At 39.1% G+C, this 21,449-nt stretch overlaps 2 protein-coding genes across 2 annotated transcripts; both read left to right on the forward strand.

Annotated features, from left to right (window-relative positions):
- Positions 1-2,096: 2,096 nt before the first annotated feature.
- On the forward strand, positions 2,097-8,371 carry ube2na (ubiquitin-conjugating enzyme E2Na). Its single transcript, XM_018664271.2, has 4 exons — positions 2,097-2,259; positions 5,560-5,806; positions 6,342-6,482; positions 7,048-8,371. The coding sequence occupies exons 1-4, from the start codon at positions 2,230-2,232 to the stop codon at positions 7,092-7,094; spliced, it is 465 nt and encodes a 154-aa protein (XP_018519787.1). The 5' UTR covers positions 2,097-2,229; the 3' UTR covers positions 7,095-8,371.
- Positions 8,372-9,399: 1,028 nt separating this feature from the next.
- nudt4a (nudix (nucleoside diphosphate linked moiety X)-type motif 4a) lies at positions 9,400-21,368 on the forward strand. The gene is made up of 5 exons (XM_018664356.2): positions 9,400-9,920; positions 14,108-14,218; positions 16,861-16,905; positions 17,200-17,287; positions 19,530-21,368. The coding sequence occupies exons 1-5, from the start codon at positions 9,822-9,824 to the stop codon at positions 19,754-19,756; spliced, it is 570 nt and encodes a 189-aa protein (XP_018519872.1). The 5' UTR covers positions 9,400-9,821; the 3' UTR covers positions 19,757-21,368.
- The last annotated feature ends 81 nt before the right edge of the window (positions 21,369-21,449 follow it).

Raw genomic sequence — 21,449 nt, forward strand, 5'->3', positions numbered from 1 at the left:
TGCTTCATTTTAAGGGGTTACGAGCCAAAAGGGGCTGACAACCACTGTCAATATCAAACTAAGTTACACTTCTATAAACTGAGTGTTGTGTATCAGACTGAACTTGATCCATTATGTCTCAAAGTTAAATATTTCAAGTTGACAGGGAAGTCTGGTTAAGCCCTGTCTATATAGATCTTCCCACTCAAATCAAGGCTCATTGTGAGCAGCAGCCCCTGTAATGTGGCTGATACTGTCTGTTCTCTCTGTGCACTGAGAGAAGGGACTAGATTAGGTGCTGGTTCATCTGTTCCTGTGTGTGTTAAACAATGGAAAAATTTCGGAGGGTCTGTGAGGTGGGGCAGGGCAGAATGCTAAAAGACAACACTGCAAAGTATAAATGAGTTGTTACTTTGAAGTGTGGATAAGTTGCAGCAAATCAGTTAGTTATCATTTTAATGAAAACTGTGGCTTTTTGACATTTTTTTAGAGACTTAATTTGTTTATATTCCTGAAATTCTGCAATTTTCCACGTAGAAAAGCTACTAAGTTACTAAACATATTTTATAGTGTTTACATACATGTACAGAAATAGATCCATTTAAAATCCAACAAGGTCAGAAGCCCTTCAGTGATCATGACTAAATGAGCAGAAACCTTGCAGCTGTAGAGGCAACAAACATGAGTCATAATTATGGGTTCAAATTTGACACCTGGCAGTTTCCCCTGCTGCCTGTAACATGCATATTTTACAAAAGACTAATGATAGATGTTTAGTGCTAAACTGTAGCAGTGTAGTGGCAAACCCTGGGTGAGGAGTAGGAAATGACTCATACTGAAAATGAATAGTACTATTCTGATACTCTCACCTTTGGGTTAAAATAAACTTTTCACCTTTGGGTTAAAATAAACTTTTCACCTTTGGGTTAAAATAAACTTTTCAGAAAAAACATCTTGGTGTTCCAGTACAGTCTCTGTACAATACATATCTAACATCAATGTAAAACAGCGTGGATAGTATGAAGTAGATTAAGACAAAATTCAACAATAGCAACAGTGTCTGGAGACATGTAAAACTTACTATACTTCTGCTGTGGCAAATACAAAACAGATACATTTCTTATTCCATTCCAGTTATATATATATGCAATTTGCACCAAAAAGATTAACCAAGTACAAAAATATCAATCCCACCTGTTGGGCTATGTTGGGGCAGAAATGACATGCTGGACTTCTTCCTCTTCTTGGTCAGAAAATTTAATTAAAGTTCTACTTAGTTTGCTGTACTGCTAGTGTCCATGTATCAGGCCTGACACCCAAAGGGACAAGGCTTTTGTCCCTACGGATGTGTCAGGGAGGAGCTCCAAACTCCCCCCAATCTATAGCACCCATTCCAACCTGCTGTGGAAAAAAAAAAAGGAAAAATGCAGCTGTACCCTGCAGCCTTACTGGCTGCTAGTGTTACGTCTAATTCATGGTCTGTTTTGTCTGACAAAGTCTGGAAACTTAAGAGAAACCTTTGCTTTACAAAGGAAGCAGCCTTGTATAAACAGATGATGGGAAAGTGTTCCACAAAAAACCCCAAAACAAAACAAAAACAAACAAACAAAAAACACTCTATAAGGGTGATATGATGCAATAGTATGAACAATGTGGCGGATAAGTTGACACATCAGCAGTTGCAATCATAATAAATAAAAATACTTTTCAAATTGTTTAATAAATAATTGTGTCAAACGACTGTAGCCACTATTTTCATGTTGTAAAGTTGATGCCATGATATCACCTGTATTTTGTTTCACACAGCATTTCAAATATATGTCCCACATCAGTATAAAAAAAATGTTAAGAGAAATACATTAATGAAAATAAATAAATTGTTTTTGTGCTAATGTCACAGAATCAAAGGGATTCAGAAATACCATTAATACATTTCTTTATTAACTGTTTTTTTTAGGTAATTAAATTAAAAAATATATACTTTTCTGATGCTGTGACAAAATATTTGTTATCATAAGACCAAATGAAAAGTTGCAAGGCTGAGTCTGTTACACTTTCTAACCTTAATACTGATGTATGTTTACATGATTTCTGTGTTAAACACCGACTGTACATGAGATGAGCAGCTGCTCGGCTCCGCTCTCCATCCTCTGTCAGGACCACGCAAAGGACCCGGAAGACGTGTGTTCGCTGTCAATGCCAACGACAGAGAGGAGGCTCCGAGAGCTAAAAGCCCGCATTTAAGACAAGATGGCAGGACTGCCCCGCAGGATCATCAAGGTAATTGTTTCAGACTCAAAACAGCGCTGTGTGTGACTTTTCTGTCACGGCTAGAGACTCTCTGAGCTCCTGGGGCTCTGCCGGCGAACAGTTTAGTGTGCTAACGTTAGCATCCAGCTCGCTAACGTTACTTTGCTAAAGTAACTTCCGTTTCATTCCTGTGCCCAGATACACTGACACACGGCGGGTTAAAAATACACTAGCGCTTTGTAAAGATGGCGGATAAATGTGCTCTGCGCCGGGCTTGTCTTTTTTAAAGGCACTTATTACGCATGGCGGTGGTCTCAAGTTGCTACTGATCGGATTGTCATGCTAACTGAATGGCTGGCTAAACAGGCTAACTGTGCTAACCCCGGCTAGTTTGTTAGCCATGTTTCAAATTGAATGATTACATTCACGAACATTTAACAAGGTAACGCTACTCTCTTAGCCTGATACTCCCGGTATTATACTTTTAATTTAACCACACTTGAACTGAAGATGGCATGTTGTAGTTGCCCTTTTGTCTTTATTAAGTTCTTAAGGTAGAGGCTAGCCAGTTGAATCTTTGCATCATAACTTGGTCGCAAATGTGTTAAGGTAGAAACTAACAGAGGAGGATGAGACTTTATCAGACTCCCTGACTCTATGGGGCAGCATCAGCAGGTGATCTTAGCTGTGTAACTAATAAGGACTGTCAGTCTGCTCAGCATATGAAAGATGTTATTGGGGGAGTTGCATCTTTTGGCTTGAACAGCGTGATACCGTGTCGTCAATGGCGTTTGGCAGCTGTCAGTCCTTTAGTTTTAAGAGGGAGTGTCTTTTACTCTCTGCACCACCCAAATGCAAACCCATAGTTGCATAATGGAGTTACAAGAACATTTCCCTACCTTATCAGCCGTAGTACTGACTGAAAATGAACATTACTGTGCTAAAGTTATCTGCGCTGTAAGTAAAGGACAGTAGGATAGGTTGTTCCTAGCATCTTGGAGATCTTGTCACAGCTCTTCTGTGGATTTAGGCAGTTTAAGTTGTTTTCTGTTGCTTCGTGTAATCCCAGGCTGATTTTTTTTTCTTAATTTTTGTTCCTTTTTATTTATTTATTTGAAATCTTGCTGAACTGTGGTGCTAATAGACAAGCCACACTGAAGCAAACATTACTTCCTCTTTTTTCTTAAAGAAACGCTATCAGAGCGATTGTTGTAATATTGTATATTTGCAAATAACATCCATTCATTGGGTTTATTTACCTTACTAACTGGGTGTACCTTAAATTGAGATTGATCAAAACTGCATAATGGGAACATGAAGGGTGTCTAAGAGGAGGTTACACAGGTGGGTCAGTAAACAAACCACAGACAGGATGCTGGTGGGAAAAGGTGGGAAGGCTGGGAACAGTACTTAGTGGTCCGAGCCCTTGAGCCCTCAGAGCGTGTGACTGGGACTGGGAGCCCCTCTCCTGTCTGTGTTTTCACTGCATGGTTTTGTCTGTGGGTTATCTGAAACATTTCAGGAATCTCACTCACAGTTGCATTCAGGAGAAGAAAACAAGAGTGGCGACTGTTGACAAGCTGCATTTGATGTTGTGTTTTTTATACCTAGTTGGTTATACAACAGTATTTGTTTATTTATTGTCCTGTTGTAGTCAGCTGTGATGTGTATATTATAGGAGGCTGCATTTCAAACAGGCACAAAATGATACAAGGTTTGATTAGTATGTGAAAATAATCAAAGGGCCTTATATAGCAAGAAAGGAAAGGTGTTTGTTGTGTCATCAGTCACTACAGTTTGGAGAATGCAAATTGTACAGTGAAGAGTTATAGTTACTATAATGACATACAATGCAGTGAGCATGTGAGCATGAATGTAGTTTCCTTGTTGCAGTCATCTCTCGGGCATGTCACTCATGCTGCCTCGTGCATAACACAAGCCAGGTATCTGCTCCTGTTTTACAGTAAAGGTGTGTTTGTGTAGGCCACTGGGCTGTTGGTATGAGTTTGAAGTAGCCTTGCTGCAGTGGCTGATGGAAATGGCAGTAATGGTCTCCTGTGGCATGGTGGCTGAGTCAGTGTCACCTCTACAAGACAGTTACATACTGCACAGGGAGCCTTCAGATTCACAGCATTGAGTCACTGCTGTAGTCAGCGTCAACCTCCCCTCTGCCAAGCACACTACAGTCCACCTCCTGCTTTCCATCTCTGTTGTTAAAATAAAAATAACTTTTAGCTCTCAAGTGTGAACCAGGGCTTTTTTTTTTAAATCAATCCTTTAATTGATACTTTTTTTTAGTTAGGTTTTTAGTAATATCCAACCAAAATTCCTGAGGAGATTTCTAATAAGATGCAAATATTCAACACCATCAATCAGTTCAACACCATAATGTGTAGTTCCTACCAGTGCAGTTGACTGTAATGCTTGGTACAGGTGTAGCTGTGTATAAATCACAGTTGTATTTGTAGCTCTCAGAATTTATTACACTGGCTCCCAGTGTCTGCAGTCACTGAAGGAGGTGAGCACAAAATACTTAAGACTCAAGAGCATAAAACACATAACATGTATCTTTGTCAGATATCTTGGTTGCTTGGTTGTTCTGTAGTTGTTAGAGCTTTATAATCTTGCTTTTAAGAGGCTGACTGTGTTACAGTACCTTAAATAAAGAATACGCTTACGTGAATGTGAAAAATTAATAAATCATAAACATTAAACCTGAAACAATTAGTCAATTAATGGAATAGTTAAACATCAGGAAAAAAATCAACTATTTTGCTAGTCGATTAATAGTCGTCTTTTAAGCACAGATGGCAGAAGAATGATAAATATTCTCTGGTGTCTACCTCTCAAATGTTAGTATTTTGTGCTGCTCTCTGTTTTTTATCACCGTAAACTCAATATCTTTAGGTTTTAGACAGTTGGTTGAGCAAAACAAGACATTTAAAGACAACATGTTGGACTAGAAAGTGGCAACAGGCATTTGTTTTACTGCTGTTTGACATTTCATAGACTAAATGACTTATTGATTAACTGAAAAAATAATCAGCAGATTGATTGTAAAAGTAATTGTTTGTTGGAGTTCTAGTAAATGGCAATGATCTCAAAAGTTTTTAGAAAGACACAGAATGTTAATGGTTTTATCCTTTAAACTTTTTTGCCATTTACAAAAGAAGCCACTCTCATAGGTCTCCTGAACTGTATTAACACTAGAAGTTGCATCTTTAGACACTGTTGTATGCATAAGTCTGAATGGGGCATTATGGTTGAGACAGAGGTGTTTTGTTTTTTCAACCAATTAATTTTTTTTCTTTCTTTCTTTTTCTGTACCAGGAAACTCAGCGCTTACTGGCAGAGCCTGTCCCAGGCATCAAGGCAGAGCCAGATGAAGGCAACGCCCGCTACTTTCATGTGGTCATTTCTGGACCTCAGGACTCACCTTTTGAGGGGGGCACATTTAAACTAGAACTCTTCTTACCAGAGGAATATCCCATGGCAGCTCCTAAAGTACGCTTCATGACCAAAATATACCATCCCAATGTAGACAAGTTGGGAAGAATATGCCTAGACATTTTGAAAGGTAAGTCAGTAAATTATAAAGTCACAGTTACTGGTTATAGAAGATTGAGTGTTTCATGACCTTTTCTCTGACATGGAACCCATTGTCATTTGTCTCCAGCTGTTACGTGTGGCATACAGTATGTTATACTTTAAAAGACATGTATTCTTCCTCTGATAGTTGAAAGTAAATCTGCTTCATCCCAAGCAGCTTTAACAGGTACTTTGCATTTGTTCTGTCTTTGCTGTGTTGAGTCAGGCTTGTTACTGTAGGAAAGCCTGAATGTATTGTGTCCTGTGATGCTTGGCCTGTGAATGAAGTGAGGGATTTGCCCATTTCATCTTGCTCAAAAGATCAAGGCCCCTAACTGGAGCTTTCTGCTGCTACTGCTGCACATCACCACTGTCTCCTCACTGCCCCTGCAGCTTAAAATAGAAACACTATTCCTGTGCTTCCTCTTTACTCTTTTTTCAGCATCTTACACTCACTTGTCCCTTTGCTTTTTTTTCCGTCTCCATTTTAGTCTTATTAATCCCTCCCTTTTAATTTTTTTCAGACAAGTGGTCACCAGCTCTGCAGATTCGCACAGTGCTGCTATCAATCCAGGCGTTACTAAGTGCACCCAACCCTGATGATCCTCTGGCAAATGATGTTGCAGAGAGGTGGAAGTCCAATGAAGCTGAAGCCATAGAAACAGGTGAGAACTGTAATCTGTCCAGGTTCAGCTGAGGGTTTAATACACTTTATATCCAGCTCTTGTCTCGTGTGCTGTTCACTTCCCCATCTGTCATTTGGCTTAAAGGAATATTCAGCCTAGATACACACATCCATACACAAAAGTAAAACACAGTGTATAAATTACTTTGCATTTCCACAAGTGTTTGTATTTGGTGCTGCATCCTTTTTCCACTATTTTGCTATTCCATATCGTTATTATATACAGTATATGTCAGTTACTGAAATATGGTGAAACTACAATACTTCAACATTGTTTAATGAACACTAAAACTACAAATTTTCATTTTTAAAAAGCTGTTAAAATAAAAAACAGAAACATTTTTCAAAGTCCAAATAAATTCTTGCTATGTTTCTTATTCTGTCCTGACTTTGTGACAGGATACAGAGGCATAAAAGGGACGTAAGAGAGGTAGTTAGTTATTGTATTAATGACATAAAAATGAAAGCTGTAAGCAGCAGTAAGGTGTCTCAAAGTTTAACTCATGGTATTATTGTGTTTGTTTGTTTGTTTTTTCACTCCTCAGCCAAGACATGGACCAGGCTTTATGCTGGAAACAGAAATGAGGTGTAGAGCAGCCTAACAAGTGGAGACACAAATGGAAGTCAAGTGTGAACACAACTCCTCATGTTCTGCCATGACCTCTTCCTACTTCATTTGCATTTAAAGGACACAGTCTTATATATATATATATATATATATATATATATATATATATATAATATATATATATATATATATATATATAAAATAAACATGAATTTAATGTAAAGGAAAAAACAACTGCTGACAGTTGGTGATTTAAATGCACACTAGTAATGAAATGACTCGTCTTTGTCCTAACTCACTACTGTTAAAATGCATGGGCAGAGGTTTTAGATCTTCTCACCTGGCTTTCTTTGTCCATTGATTTTTTTGGAGAGGCTTTTGCCAACTGCTGCTTGAACAAGCTCGTTTAGAGGGGAAGTGGGGGTTATGGGTTTGGGGTGTCCGGAGCTGTGGAATGGGTGAGGAGAAGAAACTGGCTAGATGTGGTCAATATGGTATACATTTTATGTTTGTTTGTTTCTTTTTTTAAAACTTTGTTTTCTTGTGTTGCTGTTTGTTTATTGAAAAGCAGCTAACTACTACTAACCCACTGTATGTAGACACTCACCTGGAGACGGACCAGTTTCGTCCTTTGTAAATGGCTCAGCAGGTCACATAAGCAATCGTAGCCATGCGTCGTCTTTAAAAGTCACATCTGGCTTTATTAAATACAAAATAGTATGGCTGTGAGTCTGCCGCATTAACTTTCAACCACTCTGAGTGTAGACTTGGATGTACTGTAGGCTTGGGGATGGTGAGAGTAAATGGAGGGTAGGGTGGACATTGTGGACCTTTCCTTAGTTTTAGCACTTTGTGTATGTTTTATTACCATATCCAGTCTTTTATATGTGAATCTTTCTTGCTATTGCCATACTAACTACTCTGCTTGTTTCCCCCATATGTCATCACAGTCTAACTCTGCAAGACTCAGTGGTTTACTTTTTCCAATGGCATTTATTTCACAAAGCACAGATTACATTTAAACTGTCAGTTGTTTGATACGTGAGTGGGTGTTGGGGGACGGGGTGTGTGAGGTGAAATGCTGGGTTGTTACGGGATCAAACTGCAGTAGACTGATGAAGGCTGTGATTCTCGATTGTCGTAATTGGTCTTTGGCTGAAATGTCTGTATTCAATTCACTGTTTGTAAATTCATTCTTTCTATTAATCTGGGGTGGAAAAGTTTTCCTGCCCTCAGAATGCTTTGAAACTGTTCACCTGCATACTTTTATGTTCTGTAAATAAAATCTATTGATTAATAAATGGCTGACTGCTTGTGGTTCTTGATGGGACACATATAAGACAGGTGTGATAAATACTGCTGATGGATGTTATAAATTCGACAGGAATAGCAGGCTGGTTGGATTGTGACAGTGGTAACAATGCTCATGAACAAAGCCAGCCACCCTATTAAGACATGGACAGGCTAAACGTAGCATTTATTTTTATTAGCTCGACCACTGGTAAAAACTAAAAGCTTTTTAGCCCCTGAACAATCATGAAAAGAGTCCACAGTGAACACACATCCAACTAACCAGGCTTTGACTCTTTTAAAACACATCTGAACATTTCCACCTTTGAACATATCCCACGGTTTACGGACTGTCCTCTTACACTAGAGGGAGCCCCTGAGCTCTGTAGCTTTTATATTCTGCAGTACATGACAGACTTCACCCACTTCATCACAACAAGTATGCTACTGTAAATAGCCAGTGAGTTTGACCACGACCAGGCTGCTTCACTGCACTGAAAGTGGTTTAGAGGTTGTGTTGTTGTTGTTTCTTTGACATTTGACATTCTTTGACAACAGCAGGGAACGGCCTTATGTCTCCTTCAGTTTCAGTTTCAGGGTATGTTTGTTTTGTATTTCTGTATGTGTCCCTGTGGAAATCGATCATCCCCTTCCATGCTGTATTTAGATATATAATAAATACGTAACATAATAAAATATTTAATTTCTGTATATGTAACAGCAGATAATGATGGGAGGCAAATTAGAGACATGTATGGGTGGGATGTATGTTTGTTAAAAAAGTTGATAAACAGAACATTTTTTTTCTGAAATAAAACAGCCCTCATCTTAAACTAACAGTTTTAAATAGCCTGATTTATGCTGGTGAAAGCCACTCACATGATCTTGGATCTTGAAGTTGCCTGGTTTAGGGTTGAAGTGCTTGAAAGCAGCATTAGTTATAAAGGCTTCACGCACGCAATGTTTTTTTTTATTTTTTATGATTACTGTGCCGCGTGCAGCTGCCGGCTGTGTAAAGACACTTGATCCACGTCTGGCTTATTAATCGCCCTGTTAATGATGAACACGAGCCTCGCGGTAACGTGGGGACCTGACTGGCAGCTTGCTGCGCAGCTCTTAGGTCAGCTGGTAGCAGCTCGCCGAGCACAGATGTGAGTGAGTTTGTTGAATCATGCGTGTTGACAGCGGCACTAAACCACCATGGTAGAGCACAATATACGACCAGATGCAGCCTGACATCGTCTCATAGCACAGGAATGAATGAAGCGAAGGCACACATTTTAACTGGGATTGTCTGAAGAAGCAGAGCTGGGAACATTGGAGGGGATAACGCTGCCCCTGCTGTCTTCCACCACCGAAGCCACTTTCTCCAGCGTTTGGTTGAAGACAGAGATTTTCGCTGTTCCCAACATTTTTTTTTTCTTTTCGACGTTTCCTGGCACTCGACGATTGGGAACATATATGATGAAGTTTAAGCCTAACCAGACCAGGACGTACGACGGTGAAGGGTTCAAAAGACGAGCGGCGTGTTTGTGTTTCAAAAACGAAAAAGAGGACGAGGTAAGATGTGTTTGCTGTGGTCGACATGAGGAGAGGGCATTTACCAACAGGCTTTAATTTTGACACAGTCGTAGCTTAACTCCTGAACTCTCCCTGACTATCATACAACAGCCTCTCTTATCTGACAGTTTCAGTTTAATACTATGTCCGCGCGCTCGTGTGTGTATGAGAGAGTGCGTTCACGCGTCAGATGTTAGTTGTGGTGCTGGGCAGAGGTGACCATAACTTGGCTTAAGTGCCAAGTATTTGACCCATTAAACAACAGTAGGTCTCACAAGCTGGCACCCACTGTGACCAGCACCTACCAATTATGCAATACACCCCAGCCTATAAATACCACCTGCCATCATAAAATCTTGCATCTACATCCACTCAGACACACTTAGGCTGGCATCAGCTGATGTGGTCATTATACAAGAGTATTTCCATATCTACACATGCCATTGTGGTCACTAATCCTTTGCTGAGACACCGTACAACTCTGTTGCTGATGCATTTCTGACAACATCCCATTTTTAATTCTGTGTTTGATTGCGCTGGAGGGTTGAAACATTTATCTTTCCTATTTGGTCTGTATTTAATTATAGGACAAGAAAATTTAGCAGAGACATGACTTTTAAAGTTTTCTCACACTCCCACTAAAAAAATTGTTACCTTTAAAGTAAAGTAGGGATTTCTGTTGTTGACTATCAAATGTAACCTGTTTCCTTATACACTAGTATCAGATCTGACAGGTCAAGTCACAGAGTAATGTGGCTAATGAGAGGCTTAAATTGCAAATGGTGATATACAGTGTATGGGCGCTGACATTAAATGAACAGGTTTGAATGTTTCCCACTGTTTAATTCTGCAGCCTAAATTCACTCTTAGAATAAGCACATGAAGAACAATACAAAATACTATTTGAATTTGATACTGCTGAAACTAAGGGTTTTTAGTTATGGTAATAATTAAGTCTTTGAGTTAGTTAATATTAAAGTAGTCATAGACTGGGAGTGGGGAGGTGGCCTAGATCACAACGTGTCTGCCTAGTGACGGCAGCCCATCTCAGGACTACATGTGATAGGGGGAGTGGGGTCGTAGGGGGCTGCATAGAGGGGTTGAGTGTTACACTGTGTGCTAAACACCAAGTGACCTATCAGCTGCAATTTATAGAAACAAGGTGCAGGCACTTGCTGTCCCCTGACAGATTTGCTTTCCTGCTCCTCGCACTACACAAATTCCTCTTCCCATCACTCTCTCTCTCTCTGCTCTCCCTCTGTGACATTTGTGCTGACATATGCTAAAAGTCACCTTGATTATTGCTGATTGCACTGGAGGGTGATGAAATGGTCTCACACCATATGCCATGCTGATCTTGTCCTTGATATTCTTGATAGTCTTTGCTTTGATTGCATGTGTCTCACTTTATGTGGTAAACTATCCCATCCAGTCTGCATGCTTGGTTTACAGTCACTTCCTCAACATGTCAGCTGGAACCTAGGAGCACAAGAGCAGCTCTCTGCTGGACAGGATGACATCACAGTTGTTCATCTCTTTTCACTTTGCAATGCAACGAAAAATAAGAATTTTATTTTATTATGTTAAATCTTTATGTGATGATACATGCTTTTACTGGGTTGTACCAAGTTGTTGGTAATTTTCTTGTGCATGAATAATGCCTCAATTAACTCGTGCATCTAGTTTCCAAAATTAGAATCTGTGGCAGGGGTTGGGAAATATGGTTGAAAATAGCATCAATAGCAATACTAACAAGGGATAACAAAATTCGACAAATGGATGCAAAATCACATACAGAGTGATCACATTTATTTGCATGACATCATGCAAAGTGATGACATAAAACAGGCTCTTCAGTAACTTGTTTATATATTAACTTAAATGAGAAATATTTATAAAGCAGTATCACACAGTAGCACTGTTTGAGCACAGTATCAACAAAAATGGAAAATTATACTTATTATATTTGAGTATTTTTGCAGTTATGTTATTATGGCCTATTACTATACATGGGGTCACTGAACCAGAAATAATAATGATAATTTGAAAGAAATAGCTTTTCCTTTTATGATTTTACTTCTTGCCTCCTAATACCCAATTCTATTTAAAGCCTAGTAAAATATCTGTCAACGGAGTTTCAACTGGATTGTTATGAGGTGTGATCACCTTAAAGCTGATGTGGATGTGCCCACTCGAATCCCTTCCTCACTATGAGCTCTCAGTGAGGTGTGTGTTGACTGTTGGGGTCATTAACCTCCTCTGCTAAGCTCTCTTGTTTTCATACAGAAAGGCAACTGCTGATCCAGTGGTTTTTTGAAAAGCCCTCTGGCTGCGAGTGTGTGTGATTAGCTGCGTACGTGCAACTGCCTACGTGTTTCACATGGTGTTTGTGTGAAATTGCGCATGCATGTGTGTGTTGTGTGCATTTGTGTCAGTGAGACAGAGGCCAGTATTTCTACAGTCCCCAGGGACTATCTGTGCAGGGGCACGGAAAGAGTACTTTATATAGGCACCCTACTCTAGGTTTGCAGAATGAAATATTTTATGTAAAATTCTGCTACAATAAAGAATCAAAGGTGCAGGATTACTTTAAGAGATGCATCCTTTGGCGACTTTATATTACTATCCATATTTTAACAATCATAATCTGAAGTATGAAGTTCATGTTTTTATGCCCTACTAATCTAATAAGGAAAGTTCTAACTCTGCAGATTTTAGTGAGTAAGTGGCTACTGCAGATTCAGGTCATGACAGCGAAATCATTTGTACCTTCTAACTTGGCCTGTTATCCATACATAAATATTGACAGTGTTACCTGTGTTAAGAATAAGTCATATGGTCTCCAGAGAGTTTGTAAATGGCAGGAGCAGAGACAGAGAATGAATTTTGTCACACCCACATGCATTTAAGCATTTATACCAATGATCCAGAGCGTGTAAACAGGAGCTCTTTGTGACTTCTAAGTTGTTTTATAGTGTGATAATTCTTGATGCGGTTGATGAATGGATAAGCTCAGCTAACCTTTGAATGAAGTTCTTTCTGATTCCTGAGATTTCCTTTGGGGTTTATCTTACTGGGTCTGACCCAGTTACAGACTGAGTTACAGCTGAGGGTCACACAGCATGAAGTTTCACTCACCACAGTAATTTCTGTGCAACTGAGACCATCCTTGATTGCAGTGAAGATGTTATCATTAGTGCTCTTCACATATTGCCATAATAAAACTATCAGGTCTCAGGAGGAATGCAGACACATCTTAATGTTGAGAAACCTCTGCTGGAGTAGCAGTGTTCGGCTGTTCAATATGCTCAAAGAACTAGTTTTTATTTAACCTTTGCTGTCAAGAGAGCCATGAGAGGGTTTTCAAGTGCCGGAGGATGTAGTGGTGGCTACACGTGTCCGATTAGCTGAGGGCAGAATTCAGAAAGTATTCACACATGAACTTAATGTGGGTCAGTGTGATGCCAGATAGGGTTTGAGGTCAAATGACCTTATCTCCTGAGGGGCACTGCGCTGAAAACAGACCAAACTGCATGTGTTTGAGGTCAGTTAAACATAGTGTGTGGCTTCAGTTATTATTTGAGATTAGCAAATGATGGTTAAAATGGGCCATTGCAATGGTTCTTGTGGGACTGTTGCAGAGGTTTTTATTTTTAACTGAATTCAATTTTTAGGTCGTAATTTATGATAATATCTAATTGTTTGGCATTATATCAAAATGTTTACAATCCAGGTTTTATTGTGGCCACTTTCTGTCATATATTTAAAGAGTTGGGCTGTATATTTCAAATAAAATGATATTAAATGTAAAGTTTCATACCCACAATAATAATAAATCTGAAGGTGGCTGTTTTTTTTTAATGAGGAACAATGAACAACAGGCTGATAGATGAAAAATCACATTAGTTTCTCTCATTAACTTATTTTATTTATGTGGTGAAGGGTGTATCATGCACAACAGCCCAATCCACACCACGCTCATGTTGCATTAAGTAAATGAAGTGAATCACTGGGATGACATGTGAGGTGTTCCATACAAATGTCCTGCCAAATGAATAGCTCAGCACTCAGCTGCCACCAGACACCTGTGGTGAGGAGGGACTCGCTCAATAAACTTGGGCGTGCCGATGGCGTGTTTTTGGCACCCAGAGCAGCAGAGACCTGACGAAGGACTTCCTCCTTGGCAGGTGCTACTGGTGAGCAGCAGTCGACACCCAGACCAATGGATTGTGCCAGGAGGAGGAATGGAGCCTGAGGAGGAGCCCTGTGGGGCCGCTGTCAGGGAGGTGTTCGAAGAGGTGAGCTCCTCAGACGCATGTACAAGTGAATGTACTCACCACTTGACACCAATTTCAAACCCCCAGTAAAAACTTCAAATGTTGCGTGTTGGATGTTTTACTACAGATTACACAAACTTACAGTCACTGCTCACTGTTTTCCAAAGCCTACTGTATGCATTTAGATTGGTTTTATACCTCCCAGGGCACTGCTGTTTACAGTTCCTGCCAGTGCAGTATGAAAATAAAAGTTATAATACTATGCATGATAATGCAGATGAGAGAGAACTTTTTTGGTTTGTGTGCTCATTCGGTTGTGGGAATTTCCATCCATGTGAGCTGTGAGAGTCAGCTGATCAGCAGCATTGCTTTCACAAGCTATGTTGTCATAAAATGAAAGTGGAAGATAAACAATAAGCAAACATGGACATTGTGAACTAGGTCATTTTGTGTGTTGAAAAAGTCTGGTGTGGGAGCCAACTCCCCCAGGACTCAGATGGTGGAATTTCCCACAGTCACGTGAACGTATCAATAAGAACAGTTTTTAAAATGTCATGTCATGACTGCGTTGCCTTGTCATGATAACCTTGACACGATAAAGCAGCTAAACCCTGCAAAACCTCTGGTATGACCCCTTAACCTTACATGGCACAAGCAAAATTGCACTGTCATGAGTCAACATTGCGCATTCTAAAAAAAAAAAAAAAAAAAAAAAACTTTCTGCATGTATTCTATTAATTTTCATTGGCTAGAGGCACGGACACAAATGATCATTGTCATAAGCAGAGATTCTTGGCAGTTATTGTCGTCACTGTTCACAGTATGAGATGCTTCCGCTGTTCTGCGAGCCAGATCCAGATGAGGGATAGAAATATTTGGCAGTGATGCATAAATGACCAGTTAATTGTTCTGTGGTTTAGTAAAGCTTCTTGCTGGTAGTTGGCCAGAGCGTCCGCAGTGGAGTGAGCTGTGAGCTTCTGCCTAGTGTGCTGACAGCTTTGAAGTATGGCAGTGACATTTGGGAAGGGTTTTCAGTTACCCACATCCTGTGCCTCCCAGACCAAACATGTACCTGAATATAGATGAGCTGAAAACCAACCACTGTGGCAAGTGAACAATTCAAAACGTCATATTTTAATACCCCGCTGTCAAGTTCAGCACATCAACCAACATCAACATCACATCCATGTGATAGTTTTAATTTGTGCACATGTGTGAGATTTTTGACTCTTACTCTATTGTGTGTAATTCATCTGTAAGCACCACAGCAGTTGTAGATCAAGGTTTGACAAAAGTGCTGGAAAATATCACCACAAATACAACCATGACAGTGATAGATCTTTTGTGGTTTGTTACTATAGACAGTAACTGTGTACCAGTTCTATAATGCACGCTAATTTGAAGCAGGTTTTGAGTAAGTAGTGTGTTCAGAGTGGAAAAGACAATATAGTATGTTCAAAGGTCGAAAGACAGCATACTTATTGAAAAACACTTGATTTTTGTGTGTTTTACCACAACAGGAAATTGAGGAGCTGCTTGCAGCTGCACATAATTAAAATAAATGGCAAATTATGGTTAAACTACCCCAGAAAGATCTGTGGAAAACAAGAAACGTATTAAATCTTTTAGAAAGACATTTTTGCTTTCTCCTTGTAAAGTTCAGCTTTCATGTAGAAATTCATTCCATTTCTTGTGAACTAATTTGAAAATAAGTATATCGTTTATACTTGATATAATTAGCATGTTGTATAGATTTGGGACTAAGCATAGATTTGGGACTAGTGTGGGGTTCCACATGTCCTAACTGATCATGGCAGCTATAAAATGAGAGGATAAGTCTGAAATATGCCACACAGCAGCGGTCAAAAATGCTAAACAAAGCCATGAGCTCCTGGAAAGATTCTAGCATCCAGCAACAGAGATTTTTTTTTCTTACAAAAAGTTGATTATTCATGCCATCAGTATCCACTGACTTTAAGTATGCTGCAATTTCTGCCTTTTTTGCCTAGGAGAAAAGGGGTTGAAATCCTTAAAGCACTCTCTGCTTGTGACTCCCTCATCTCGGGGTGTAGTATGTCTCTTGAGTTTCAACTAGATAACCTAAGGAATGAGAGGTTAAATACATGAGAGTTGCTAACATTTCCACGGCAAAATTCAGTGGCCGTCGTCCCCTAAAAATAAACTTGTAACAAACTGTGCATAAGCAGAACTGGATCTTGACTCGTGCAGTGTACTTGTGTTAAGCCCCCCTGTCTCGTCATCCTGTCGTTCAGGCTATGTTTAGCTCTACCTGCTCATCTCTGGCATGTGGCTATGCTAGCATGGTACCAAGCCACAGGGTTTCCTTTCCTAAATAAGAATGTTTTTTTTTTTTCTCAACTGAGAAAATGCATAAACATTAGAACAGAGACAAGCTGTTAATACCAGGTCATGTGTTCTCGCTGTGTTGCAGCTGTGTGAAAATATCATACAGTGAGCGTTTTCATTCAGCTTTGTTAGTGTTGGAAGGATAGATTCATCAGTCCCTATGAACTTGAATAAAAAAAATCTACCTCACGAGCTATGTGCAGTGCTCAGCACTAGCGATATACAACACTGTGTGTGTGGTGACTGACATGAAAATGTATTGAATGACTTTTGATAAGATTTGTGTGTGTGTGCAGGCTGGTGTGAAGGGAAAGCTTGGCAGACTACTTGGGATTTTTGAGGTAAGCTTGTCAAACTGTCATGGAAAATTGTAATAAATTCTCTAGTGGTATATAGTACATTATTTAACAGTGTTCAAAATCCTGTGTCAGCTTAGCTGGTAACCCCATTATCATGTCTGGCATGCCTTCATGTGCCAGTCCTCAGTCTGTCAGAGCTGTTGAGATGTTTCGTTCATGTGTCGTCTATAAAAGAAACAATTAATCACACTTTATACTTCTCTTAACATAAAAGCTTTGCATGCATTGCATTTACAGAGTTCATATAAAGCTGTGTCTTAATCTGAACTTTCACAGCACAATCAGGACAGAAAGCACAGGACATACGTCTATATCCTCATAGTAACAGAGACGCTGGATGACTGGGAGGACTCTGTCAACATCGGTATGTCTCTGTGTTCAATTTTGATATTACTAATAGTTTTGCATGGAAATTTTTTTTTTTTTATCCATAAGAAATAAATAAGCAGCATATTATACAATAGTTGATAGACACAGATCTTTCACACAGACTTAAAATACAGCTGTCAGACAGTACGTCTGGTTGAACTGACTTGATTTGATTAAGGTCATCAAACCCATATTTTTGATTTTTGGGGCAATAATGCTCTTATTTATTTTTGGAAGCCACATGAGATGAGATATACTTGAATCATTTTCTCTATTTAGTCTATTTAGCTACTCAGAGGAAAATTAAAAGTGCTCCGTGGAGATTTCTTGTATACAAACAGAGTCCCTGTTTACATCCAGTGTTTCTCACTAAAACACAATGTGTGTGTGGTTGATGTTTAACAAATCTGTGGAGTGTATTTCCTTCTGTATAAAACACTTGCAACACTATTTTTTTAAACTATAAATCATGGAAGGCATGTTTCCTTTGCAGTCTTCCTCTTCCTTGCCCTTGTCAGTGCAATGTTGTGCTTCTCTGTGTATTGATCAGTGGATCAACAGAGAAGCACAGCGTTGCACAAATCAAAACATTTATGTTTAGATCATAATACTGTAGCATATAGTTATTAAGTTATTCTTATTAAATTATTCTGACCAACGTGACTGTCTTTTTAATGATAAAAAACCCATCTGTAGATGAGAGTCACAAGGTTGATAAAACATACGGCTGCATATTCAGTTCACCAGTAAATTACAGCAAAAGTTGATATTTCAAATTGTGTTCAAATTGAAGTGAATAACTGAAATCTCAGTAAAGGAAAACTATTCAGAGACTGACCTGACCTATACTGTTTACAGCCTTAAAATACAGACAGAAAAAATGTAGTAATGATTTGTCTTCTTCTCTTGAACAGTTAATAGGTATTAAATTAACTAATTCTGTACATATGCTCCATATTATTGATACTTTGTACCAATTTTTCTCTTGAACATCAGGAGGTGCAGAAAAATCCCTAAGTGAGACATTGCTTCTTTAATGTTATAATAATAAAAATCCTCATATTTAGTTATTGTGGAATAATCTAACAACATGAATTTGTCGATCAGCAGGAAATTAATTTGCAGTAATTGATTAAGTCATTTTTTAAATGACTTAATCAATTGACAATTTGGTGTTTTTCTTAGTGTTTTGGAAGTGATCAAAACAAGATCAGAATCTAATAGATCAAAAAAATTAATCAAGGAAATAATCAGCAGATAAACAATAATGAAAATAATCATTAGTTGCAACTGTTGAATAAATATTCTGTTGTGCCATTGCCCATCTTTTTTTCTCACTATTACAAAAATTGCTCTCAATGCAGAGTATGTAAAGGCATGTAATGAAGTATTGCCAAAAATAATAAGCACTATTTGTTTTGAATGTGTTTGGTATTTTAAATCTAATGCTTCTCAGGGGACTTAGTAACCGAAAACATAAACTATTTCTATCTGGTCTAGAAAAAAGTGGTCATGATTATTTACTCCCTTCACCTACAGAAATAGAGTTCACACTGTTCACAAGAGGGAGGAATGTTTGCTGTGCCCAGTTGTTTTCTAGTTATCATCACTCACCACAGCCCCCTCCTTACTTGTCCCCTCTTGCCCCGCATGAGGGCTGAGAGTGAATGGAAAGGGTTCGGCGCTGCTGGTCTAATTCGCTCTCCCCCTCTGCTGAAAGGCCAGCGGTGGTGTTGTACTTCACGGTGTCAACATAAAGTGGGTGAATCCTCCCCCCTCTCACACCACCCTCTGATTATCACAGACCACAGCGAATTCCTTTTGCAAAATGCTGTTTGGAATTGAATAGGAGGAGGTGATGGGTTTGAAGAGAGTATAAATAACTCCCAGCTGACACTTTACTAGACAGATCACTTTTATGACAGATGTTTTTTCTTTTTAAGAAAGGTTTGCTGACATGAAGACTTCATAAACACTAACTGAAGTAGGTCAGGAATGTCCATTTCCACTCTGACATTAGTGCTGCAACATGCTGCAGTTTATTCTTGAGTGTGTTGCATAATATTGTGGTAAAGCAATTTGGATGTTTTTGAATGTTTGGTAGCACGAGACCAATCTTCTTGTGGAGGGCAAAATAAGTGAAGTGTCATTGAGTGTAACACTGACCTTCTCCCTGTCAATCAGCCTAATCCATATGCTGACAACTTGGACTTGTCCTTCCTTTGATGTTCTTGCAGGAAGGAAGAGGAAGTGGTTCAAGGTCGACGAAGCCATCAAGGTTCTGCAGAGCCACAAGCCAGTCCACGCAGAGTACCTACGTAGACTCACAAACACCTGCAACCCCACCTGCGGTCCTGTGTGTAACCCGACTAACGGCAACAGCCCGAGCTCCCAAGTGACGGACAACAACGCTCCTCACTACGTCGTTTGCTCCACACAGGGCTCAGATCTAGTCAACAGATAGGACCATCAGCGCACCAGCAGTGAGCAGGACGCCAGGATGGACATCGGATCTGAAAAAGACTTGTGCATTCATTACATTGTTAACACAGCCTCTTAGTATGTACAGTACGGACCTCTCAAAGTTGATTTGAAAGCCTTTTGATGTGGGTGTGAAGAGTGCCAAAATGTTCTCCAAGAATATTTAAGATTTTATATGTATATTTTTTACCATCACCAGCTAATAGAGCAAATGTGTTCCTTTAAAGCATTAAGCTTTAGATGGATTTTCTCAGTGTGCTGCTTATGCAATGTAAAGATCCTTCTTAGTCTTACATGCTGAATATTTGATTGGCAGCAGACACAGTGTTTGGTTGGTTTCCTGGAGGCCAGTACTGGGAAGTGTTGGCTCTTAGAGGAAGTCCTATCCCCACAGTGACTCAGTGCTTAATGATGTCATTCTGCAAAACATTTTGAGGATGAGAAGCTACATGTGTATGAATATTTTTATTACAGCAAAACTAATGTCACGCCACTATGGTTCAAGTCTTCTGAGGTAAAGAGAGTGAGGACAAAGTCTACTTTGATGTGACAACATTGTGCCTCTTGTAATTACCACCTTACAAGTACACACAATATCTCTAATCAGTAGTAACAGTGTAAAATTGTGATAAAGATTAGAAGACCATCTGTGAACCAGCCACCACACTGGAATGAAGACTTAAATAGTCCTCCCTTAAACATCCTTGTATTTTACATATCTGTAACGGTGACAGGCTGAGTGTTGAATTAAACTAAATACAGTATATTGGCTGTAATAATATATCTTCTGTGAGGCAGAACAAACCTGCAGTCAAGTAATCAAAACTAGAATATGCCAAAGAAAGAAAGACAGTATTTGACACTACAAACACACAGGTTGTACCATTCAAGAAATAATACATATCTTTTGAGGAAACTGTTATTATTAAGTGCATTTGACAAATGTGATCATCTGTTCATGTCTAAGAATACAATAAGGAGGCCTTGGTTTTAGAGGGGAGTTGCAATGTGTTGTGCTTTAGTCTGATTTTATTAAGTGCCTTCACAAACACAACAGTAAAATGTGTTTAGTCTATAAATACTGTACTTACAGCACTGACTGGAAGCAGTGCAGACTGCCTTACACACACTATTGAAACCAGCCCCTTTTACTTCTCCTATATATATATATATATATATATATATATATATATATATATATATAATGCCCCTTTTCTGGTTAGATTTGAACTATGGGATGTTGAAGGAAACTTGGGTTTGTTGATACAATTGAATGAACAGTATTTAGTATGCGTTGACTGAAATTATTTATTTATGTTTCCCAGGGAACTACCCCCTCCCGTCACCAACAGGAAACTGTGACAGTTAGTCATGATGACAATGTGGCCAGACTTTGTTCCCCCCAAAAGAGTAACAGTTTAGTTATAATTACAGTTCATTGACCATCAGTGGCTCTTGTTATTAGGAGCATGGGAAATTATTTAATAACCATCTTTTCTATTTGTGCATGTGTGACAGGATTATTCTGGTATGCACCATCATGTTGTATATACAACCGTTTAAATAAGAATAATAAAAAACGTTTGTTGATAGTCCCCCATTGCCACAGTGATTTAATTAGTGCAACAGAACAGGACAGCGCTTGTGAATAATCTTGAATACAGCCAGACTGTGTC

The sequence above is a fragment of the Lates calcarifer genome, linkage group LG10 (assembly GCF_001640805.2).
Source record: "Lates calcarifer isolate ASB-BC8 linkage group LG10, TLL_Latcal_v3, whole genome shotgun sequence".
In the NCBI taxonomy this organism is placed as follows: Eukaryota; Metazoa; Chordata; class Actinopteri; family Centropomidae; genus Lates; species Lates calcarifer.